The 10000-nt window shown below is 43.8% G+C and overlaps 1 protein-coding gene across 2 annotated transcripts in view; it reads left to right on the top strand.

The window, feature by feature from the left end:
- The window catches only part of LOC113817447 (dimethylglycine dehydrogenase, mitochondrial-like), a 32659-nt gene that overhangs the window by 15713 nt on the left and 6946 nt on the right, over nt 1-10000 (top strand). For both annotated transcript variants that reach the window (XR_011399110.1, XM_070130763.1), the window contains exons 2-11: nt 1-5; nt 668-789; nt 1395-1502; nt 2021-2117; nt 4064-4146; nt 5129-5250; nt 5788-6036; nt 6836-7031; nt 8003-8202; nt 9608-9749. The exon at nt 1-5 is cut by the window's left edge and continues 86 nt beyond it. Coding sequence is in view for 1 of the 2 variants with exons in the window: in XM_070130763.1 (XP_069986864.1) it covers nt 1-5; nt 668-789; nt 1395-1502; nt 2021-2117; nt 4064-4146; nt 5129-5250; nt 5788-6036; nt 6836-7031; nt 8003-8202; nt 9608-9749 (1324 nt within the window). In the remaining variant the exon portion in view is untranslated. The remainder of the gene's footprint in view (nt 6-667; nt 790-1394; nt 1503-2020; nt 2118-4063; nt 4147-5128; nt 5251-5787; nt 6037-6835; nt 7032-8002; nt 8203-9607; nt 9750-10000) is intronic.

Genomic DNA, 10000 nt, shown 5'->3' with positions numbered 1-10000 from the left:
GCCAGGTGGGTCACTTGCCTCGGGCGGTGTCATGCGGCCGCTTGGGAAAAGTGGGTGGTGGTTTTAGGTGGGTTTATGGCAGGCTCTTGGGCAGGTGTGTTGCTGGGTTATGACGGAATGGTTTATTTATATGTATGTGTGTGTGTATTATATATGTATATATGTGTATATATGTGTGTATATATATGTATGTATATATATATATATATATATATATATATATATATATATATATATATATATATATATATATATATATATATATATATATATATATATATATATATATATATATATATATATATATATATACATATATATATGTGTGTGTGTGTGTGTGTGTGTGTGTGTTTTATGTATATATATATATATATATATATATATATATATATGTATGTATGTATGTATGTATATGGATGTATATATGTATGTGTGAATGTGAGTGAGTTTGTGAGTGCTCGCGCGCGCGCGCGCGCGTGTGTGTGTATGTGTGTGTGTTTTCTTTCTTTTTTTTATGATACCCCGTAAGCCCAAACGATAGCTAGTCCCGAGCAGCGGTTCAGGATATGATCTCATCACTTAATTGCTGCGATCATGAAGCAGAGTGAATATGAGGTCACCGATGAGCCTTTGCACGTTGGGTCTCACTGCCCCCTTCCTCCCGCAGGGCCAAAAGGACGTGGTGCTCCTGGAGAAGTCCGAGCTGACGGCCGGGTCGACGTGGCACGCGGCGGGACTCACCACGAATTTCCAGGGCGTCGTCAATCTGAAAAGAATACATTATTACAGGTAGCGCAATGCATAATGAAAAGAAATAGTTATGTGTCGAAATATGTATATATATAACGCTATCCGTACTGAAAAGAAATAATTCTATATGTTTCGTAATGTGTATATATGATGAACACAAACTAATACTATATGTTTCGTAATATGTTTATATAATGAAAAGCACGAATACAGTAACGTGTAGACAAAAATGCAAAAGGAAAACAGGCGCAGAAATAGAAATAAATCCTAACGTTTCGGACACCACGATATCCTCTTCAGACGAACACTTCACCGTTTCGGACAAGTATTCACCTGAAGAGGAACTCGTGAAGAATTCGAAACGTAACGATTGATATTCATTCCTTATTGTAGTTGTTTTTCCAATTTCCACGTATAAATAATATCAATACTCACCTTTTCTCCAAGAAATACATATCAATACTCACCTTTTCTCCAAGAAATACATATCAATACTCACCTTTTCTCCAAGAAATACATATCAATACTCACCTTTTCTCCAAGAAATACATATCAATACTCACCTTTTCTCCAAGAAATACATATCAATACTCACCTTTTCTCCAAGAAATACGTACGTTAACTTCTCCACCGGATATTTCCAGCTTGAATATGTACGCCCACATAGCAGCAGAAACCGACCAGGAGATTAACCTTCACCTTCCTGGGTCACTTCGCATCGCCACAACGCCCACGCGAGTTGACGAGATGAAGTGAGTGACGTGAGGAGACACCACACCTCCCTTTCGCTTCTGATAGTGCTAATAATAATGATAAGGATGTTTCAGGAGAGTTAGTTCTTTAAGTTAGTTCTGGATACTTAATGGAAACAACAATAAAACGTTGATTATTTTTTTCTAAGTGTTAGATAAATATTATCTAGCACAATTTTTTTTGGGGGGTTTGTTTGTTTACGTTAGTCTAGATGTTCTTTGTTAATCACGCTAGGCTAGATGTTCTATGTTAGTCCTATAAGTTAGTTCCAGATACTAAATGGAAACAACAATAAAACGTTGATCATTTTCTTCTAAGCGTTTAATAAATATTTCGAAACCTCAGAACATTTTTCTCTATGTTTTAAGGAATTACATTAGAGTAGATGTTCTCTGACAAACATTTTTTCTTTATGTTTTAAGGAATCACGTTAGGGTAGACATCCTTTGGCATACATGACAGAATTCTCTAGATTTTAGCTAAGAGACGAGAGTGTGAAAAGGGGCGTCTCCCGCAGGTACCAGATGTCCCGCCACGGCCACCACGAAGCCCCCCAGTGTCTCGTCACTCCCGAACAGGTCAAAGAACTCGTGCCCATTGCGAACATCGACAACGTAAGTACGAGTAGTATGGGAAGAGACCTTTTAATACAGAATAGTAATGGGTGTTTTGTATGAAAAGAAGAACCAAATTATTAAAAGAAAAAAAAAGAAAAAAACAGGCCACAAGACTTGTATTTGTTGCTAACATCGACAACGTAAGTAGTGTAGTAAGTAGTAAGTAGTATAGCTAGAGACCTTTGAATACACAGTAGCATTTATGGCTAACGTTGACAGTATAAGTAGTACGAGATATGGGAAGAGACCTTTTAATACAGTAGTAATGGGTGTTTTACTGTTTTACGAAATGTGAACGACAAAAAGAACCAAATGATAAAATAACAGGTCAAAGAACTCGTGCCCATTGCGAACATCGACAACGTAAGTAGTATGGGAAGAGAGCTTTTAATACAGAGTAGTAATGGGTGTTTTGTAAGACAAGAAGAACCAAATTATAAAAAAAAAATAATAATAAATAAATAAAAAAACAGGCCAAAAGACGTATTTGTTGCTAACATCGATAACGTAAGTACGAGTAGTATGGGAAGAGAGCTTTTAATACAGAGTAGTAATGGATGTTTTGTAAGACAAGAAGAAACCAAAAGATTAAAAAAACAGTCCAAAAGACGTATTTATTGCTAACGTCGACAACGTAAGTAGTGCAGTAAGTAGTAAGTAGTATAGCTAGAGACCTTTGAATACACAGTAGCATTTATGGCTAACGTTGACAGTATACGTAGTACGAGATATGGGAAAAGACTTTTTAATACAGTAGTAATAGGTGTTTTACTGTTATACGAAATGTGAACGACAAAAAGAACCAAATGATAAAATAACAGGTCAAAGAACTCGTGCCCATTGCGAATATCGACAACGTAAGTACGAGTAGTATGGGAAGAGACCTTTTAATGCAGAGTAGTAATGGGTGTTTTGTACGATAAGAAGAACCAAATGATTAAAAAACAGGCCAAAAGACGTATTTATTGCTAACGTTGAGAGCGTAAGTAGTATAGGAAGAGACCTTTTAATACATAGTAATTATGGACGTTTTGTTGTTTTACGAAATGTGAACGAGAAGAAGAACCAAATGATCAAAAGACAGGCCCAAAGACTTGTATTTGTTGCTAACGTTGAGAGCGTAAATAGTATGTAAAGAGACCTTTTAATACAAAGTAGAAATGGGTGTTTTACTGTTTTACGAAATATGAACGACAAGAAGAACCAAATGATAAAAAAGACCAAAAGACGTACTTATTGCTAACGCCGGCCACGTAAGTACAGTAGTATGGTATAGCTAGAGACCTTTTAATACACAGTAGCAATGGGTGTTTTGTACTCTGTTATACGAGATGATACAAGATAATAGATCAAAAAGAACTTGTGCACATTGCGAACATCGACAACGTAAGTAGCATGGGAAGAGACCTTTTGGTACATTGTAGTAATGGGTGTTTTGTTGGTTTACGAAATATGAATGACAAGAAGAACCAAATGATAAAAAAGGACAAAAGACTCGTGCTTATTGCTAACGTTGACAGTGTAAGAAACAAGTAGTATGGTAAGAGACCTTTTGGTACATAGTAGTAGTGGATGTTTTACTGTTATACGAAATGTGAATGACAAGTACCAAATTATAAAAGAATTGAGGCATTGTAAAAGCTAAATGATGCGTTGCAACAGATTAATATGTAATAGATCGAAAATATTTTTTTCGTCTTTAATGTATAAACAGCAGTTTCTTAGTAACTAATCTCTTAGAATATCTACACTTGTTTTTTTAACATCTACACCTACATTCTTAGAACATTTACACCTGCTTACTCAAAACATCTACACCTTTTTTAGAACATCTACACCAACTTTCTTAGAACACCTACACCTTAATTTCCCTCGACCACTTACACCTACTTCCTGAGAACACCTACACCTACACCGTGTACTAAAGCCCGTTCCCCCGGCAGGTGCTGATGGGTCTCTACACACCGTACGATGGCCACGTCGACCCCTACTCCTTAACGCAGGCCATTGCCAAAGGAGCGCGCAAGTAAGGGTCTTTTGGTCGGTTGAAACTATGCGAGGTCCGACCTTATGAGTATTCGGGATGCGGACTTGTGTCATTATTGCACGGAAATGTTATTTATGAATATTAGTTGTGTCATTATTGCACGGAAATGTTATTTATGAATATTATTTGTATATTTATTGCACAGAAAGGTTATTTTTATTATTTATAAATATTGCTTGTATCATTATTGCACAGAAATGTTATTTATAAATATTACTTGTATCATTATTGCACAGAAATGTTATTTATAAATATTACTTGTATCATTATTGCGCAGGAATATTATTTATATATATTACTTGTATCATTATTGCACAGAAATATTATTTATGAATATTACTTCTATCATTATTGCACAGAAAGAAACATATATATATTGCACAGAAGTATGTGTCTGTCAGTCTAGATATGCATATCTACTGAGAAGATCGATAGATAAATGTATATGTAATGTGTAGATAGACATGTATTAATTTCTGTGTACGTGTATGTTCGTATGTGTGAATATTAATTGGGACAGACTTCGGTAAAGTTTAATAAACTGGTTGTTTGTCTCTTGTAGGACGAAAGGACGATGGGCTGGGGTGTAGTGTGTGTCTGGGTGTTAATGTTTGAGTGTGAGTGTGCCATTTTTTTTTTTTTTTTTGTGTGTGTGTGTGTGTGTGTGTGTGTGTGTGTGTGTGTGTGTGTGTGTGTGTGTGTGTGTGTGTGTGTGTGTGTGTGTGTGTGATGCGTAATTTGGACGTTTGTGTGAGTTTTGTCACCACGAGCTATGGAAGTCCGTCTGATATTTGAACATTTTGTATAAGATTATCATAGTCATTATGAAGCATTCAAAGTATCTAATATCATTATTAAAAAAAAAAAAATACAATACGTTTGTCTACAGGGAAGGTAATATTTTGGACTTCGACGATAAAAATCAGTGTCTGTGATATACAAAAATGGGCGCTATCGACAGGTTCGGCGCCCGGATCCTGCAGGCGACGGGGGTGACGGCGCTGCGGCTTCGTGAGGACGGTCGGTGGGTCGTGACGACGCCTCAGGGAGACATTCTGGCCAACAGGGTAGTGAACGCGGCAGGTAATCGTGCTCGAGGACTTGTATATCTATAAATACGTGATCTATAAGTACGTAATAAATCTTGTTATCTTTTCGAACACCACTGAAGTTTTAAGTTCGAGCACCATTGAAGTTTTGGGTTCGAACACCACTGAAGGTTTGGGTTCGAACATCATTGAAATTTTGGGTTCGAACACTATTGGAGGTTTGGGTTCGAACACTATTGAAGTTTTGGGTTCGAACACCATTGAAGGTTTGGGTTCGAACATCATTGAAATTTTGGGTTCGAACACTATTGAAGGTTTGGGTTCGAACACTATTGAAGTTTTGGGTTCGAACACCACTGAAGTTTTGGGTTCGAACACCACTGAAGTTTTGGGTTCGAACACCACTGAAGTTTTGGGTTCGAACACCACTGAAGGTTTGGGTTCGAACACCACTGAAGTTTTGGGTTCGAACACCACTGAAGTTTTGGGTTCGAACACCACTGAAGTTTTAGGTTCGACCACTTCTTTCCATACTTAACCTCCGACCCAGAGGATCGACCTTCCGTTGCAGGATTCTGGGCCAAGGAGGTCGCTCAGCTGGCCGGCTCGGACCTCCCCCTCGTCCCGAACCACCACCAGTACCTCGTGACGTCGACAGTCCCGGAGGTGAAGGCGCTGAAGAAGGAGATCCCCGTCCTGCGGCACCTCGAGGGGTCCTTCTACCTCCGCATGGAACGAGACGGCCTCCTCATCGGACCTTACGAGAGCGAGAAGACCATGAGACAGTGCAACGATTGGGTCACGGATCGAGTTCCTCCGGGTGGGTGGCGCCTCGGGGTTCATTTTTCATTTATTTATTGTTATTTTATTATTACTATTATTATTATTATTACTATTATTATTATTATTATTATTATTATTATTATTATTATTATTGTTATTATTATTATTATTATTATTATTATTATTATTATTACTATTATTATTATTATTATTATTATTATTATTATTATTATTATTATTATTATTATTGCTGTTGTTGTTGTATTACTGTGACTGCACAATGCATAGACTCTCTTGTAGGTTGTTCACGTCTAAGTTCATTCTGAGTTATTGTTATGGCTGTGATTACCTCGGGAAAAGGATATTGAACTAAATAACATTCAAAAGAGCAGCACAAGAGAACAGCAAACACGACTTCTTCCTTCCTTCCTTTCTTTTTCTTTCTTTTTTACAAAATCCTTTATAAGCCAAAACAACAAACCCCCTAAGACAGCAGAGCACCAAAGCTTCATCAAGGTCCTGTCACACTAGCACTTTTTCCGTCAATTTTTTTACAATTTTCTGAAATTTTGTCCATTTTTTGAGCGAATTGTCGATTTTCCAGTCAGACGATGATGATCGTTTCCGTCTGAAAACCTTTCCGTCAACTTTTTCAGCCAAGCATTGTCAAATCAAGAGCTATATTCGAGAATGTTTGTATTTATGTTAAAATTGACGTTATTAAAAATTAGTTATTAAAGTTATTAAAAAAATTGACGGAAAAAGTGCTAGTATGACAGCACCTTCAAGACCCCTTCCTCTCCCCTGGCACTCACCCCTCTCCCCTCCCCCTCCAGGCTTCGGCAAGGAGCTCTTCGAACCCGACCTCGACCGCCTGGAGCCCCACCTGGAGGTCGCCATGGAGCTGGTACCTTGCTTCGCCCACGCCAACATACAGAGTGTCGTGAACGGACCCATTACATACACACCGGATGTTCTGCCGTTGATTGGGCCGGATATGCTGCCCAATATGTGGATAGCTGCTGGGTTTGGGTGAGGAATGGGGTTCCTATGTGGTGTTTTTGATGGTATTCTTAGCGTAGGTAATAAAGGCTTTTTTCTTTTTCTTTTTCTTTTCTTTTTTTTACTATAAATGAGAGGAAGAGAGAAAGAGAATGATTTATCAATGTATGTCTTTTTGTGCAGGTTATAAACAGTGAGGCAAAAATTAGTGAGAGTTTTGTCATTCTCGAGATTATTGTGTATATTTTTTGGAGCAAAAAATACCCTTTAAAATATATGATCTTTAGCTCGAAAATGTATGGTTTGAAGCACTGAAAAGTATAGAAAGAAAAAACTCTCTCTCCCTCCCCTCCCTCCTTCCATCCTCCCGCTCTCTCTCTCCCTCCTTCCCTCCCTCCATCCCCCCTCTCTCTCTCTCCCCCTCCTCCCTCCCTCTCCCCCACCCCCTCCCTCTTTCCCTCCTTCCCTTCCCTCCCCCTCCTTCCCTTCCTCTCCCCTACCCCCTCCATTCCCACCCTCCACTCCTTCTCCATCCCTCTCACTCTTCCCTCCCTCCCTCCCTCTCCATCCATCCCTCCCTCCCTCCTTCCTTCCTTCCATCCCTCTCACTCTTCCCCTCCCCTCCCTCCCTCCCCTCCCTCCCTCCCTCTCCATCCTTCCATCCCTCCTTCCATCCCTCTCCCTCCCTCCCTCCTTTCCCCCTTCCTCCCATCCCCTCCCACCCTCCTCCCCCTCTTCCCCTCCCCTCCCCTCCATCCCCCTCCCCTCTTCCCTCTCCTCCCTCCTTCCCTCCCCTCCCACCCTTCCCCCTCTCCCTCCTTCCCCCTCTCTCCCTCCCTCCTCCTCCCTCCCTCCCCTCCCCCCTCCACTCTCCCTCCCTCCTTTCCCTCCCATCCCTCCCTCCCTCCTTTCCCTCCCATCCCCCCTCCCTCCTTTCCCACCCCATCCCACCCACTCCTTCTCCATCCATCCCTCTCACTCTTCCCCCCTATCCCCCACAGCTACGGCATCGTCCACGGCGGTGGCATCGGGAAGTTCCTCGCCGACTGGATCCTGGACGGCCAACCCCCCCTCGAGCTGAACGAGTGCGACCCCGGGAGGTTCAACAAGTGGGCCGACAACGCCTTCGTCATGGCCAAGGCGCGAGAGTCCTATGGGATGAACAACGCCGTGTCTTACCCGCACGAGGAGCGGTTTGCGGGTGAGAGAGAGAGGGAGAGGGGGAGAGGGGAGGGATAGGGTGAGAGAGAGGGAAGGGAGAGGGAGGGAGGGATGGGAAGAGGGAGTGGGAGGGAGGGATGGGAAGAGGGAGTGGGAGAGGGAGAGATGGGAAGAGGGAGTGGGAGAGGGAGAGAGAGGTTCAACCCCGGGAGGTTCAACAAGTGGGCCGACAACACCTTCGTCATGGCCAAGGCGCGAGAGTCCTATGGGATGAACAACGCCGTGTCCTACCCGCACGAGGAGCGGTTTGCGGGTGAGAGAGAGAGAGGGAGAGGGAGGGAGGGGAGGGATAGGGTGAGAGAGAGGGAAGGGGAGGAGGGAGAGAGGAGAGGGAGAGGGAGAGGGGAGGAGGAGGATGGGAAGAGGAGGTGGGAGGGGAGAGAGGTGAGGGAGGAGAGAGGTGAGGGGAAGAGGAGTGGGAGGGAGGGATGGGAAGAGGGAGTGGGAGAGGGGGAGGGAGGGAGGGAGAAGGTTCAACCAGGAGGTTCAACAAGTGGGCCGACAACGCCTTCGTCATGGCCAGGCGCGAGAGTCCTATGGGATGAACAACGCCGTGTCCTACCCGCACGAGGAGCGGTTTGCGGGTGAGAGAGGAGGAAGAGGGAGGTGGGAGGTGGAGAGGGAGGAGGGGAGGGTGACGGAGGGAAGAGGGAGTGGGAGGGAGGGATGGGAAGAGGGAGTGGGGAAGGAGGGGAAGGAGGGATGGGGGGAGGGAGTGGGAGGAGGGATGGGAGAGAGAGGGAGGGAGGGAGGGAGGGAGGAGAGAGAGGGAGGGAGGGAGGGAGAGAGAGGTTCAACCCCGGGAGGTTCAACAAGTGGGCCGACAACACCTTCGTCATGGCCAAGGCGCGAGAGTCCTATGGGATAAACAACGCCGTGTCCTACCCGCACGAGGAGCGGTTTGCGGGTGAGAGAGAGAGGGGGAGTGGGAGGGATGGGAAGAGAGAGAGGGAGAGGGAGGGAGGGAGTGGGAGAGGGAGGAGGGAGGGGGAGGGGGAGGGAGGGGAGAGTGAGAGTGAGAGGGGAGGGGAGGGGAAGAGGGAGGGAGGGAGGGAGAGAGGGAGGGAGGGAGAGGGATAGGGTGAGAGAGGGAGGGAGGGGGAGGGAGGTGGAGAGGGGAGGGAGAGAGGGAGGGAGGTGGAGAGGGGAGGGAGGTGGAGAGGGGAGGGAGGTGGAGAGGGGAGGGAGAGAGAGAGAGAGAGAGAGAGAGAGAGAGAGAGAGAGAGAGAGAGAAAGAGAAAGAGAAAGAGAAAGAGACAGACAGACAGACAGAGACCGAGACCGAGTTGTATGCATGTATCCGTGTGTCTGTATCTCCGACACACATCCCTGAACCCACGCCCCTTCTATCCAACCACACACAAATCCCTCTCTCCCTCTGCCAGGACGCCCAACCAGCCGGGTATCAGGTGCTCACGACCTCCTGGAGAAGCGCGGCGCCCGAATGCACATCCACAGCGGCTGGGAGCAACCTGCCTGGTTCGCCGGTCCTGGAAACAGCCCGGAATACTGTCCCAGTTTTAGGAGGTGAGATCAGGTTCTTCGGGTCAGTTGCGAAGGCTTCCCAGGGGTATGAATTATTGTACAGGGCAGTGGATTATAGTTTACTTGTCTTGGTGATTCTTTCTCTGTTTTTTCTTGAGGTTTATTTGTCTTGTTTAACTTGTCTTGTTGATTCTTTCTCTTTTTTCTTGCGGTTTATTTGTCTTGGTTATTATTTCTTTTCTTTTTTTTTGCTGTTTACTTTTGTTGATTTTTTTTCTTAATGATTCTTAATG

This window comes from Penaeus vannamei, chromosome 15 (genome assembly GCF_042767895.1).
Source record: "Penaeus vannamei isolate JL-2024 chromosome 15, ASM4276789v1, whole genome shotgun sequence".
NCBI lineage: Eukaryota > Metazoa > Arthropoda > Malacostraca > Decapoda > Penaeidae > Penaeus > Penaeus vannamei.
Note: the sequence above shows the minus strand (reverse complement) of the source record. Positions and strands in the feature narration are given on the sequence as shown.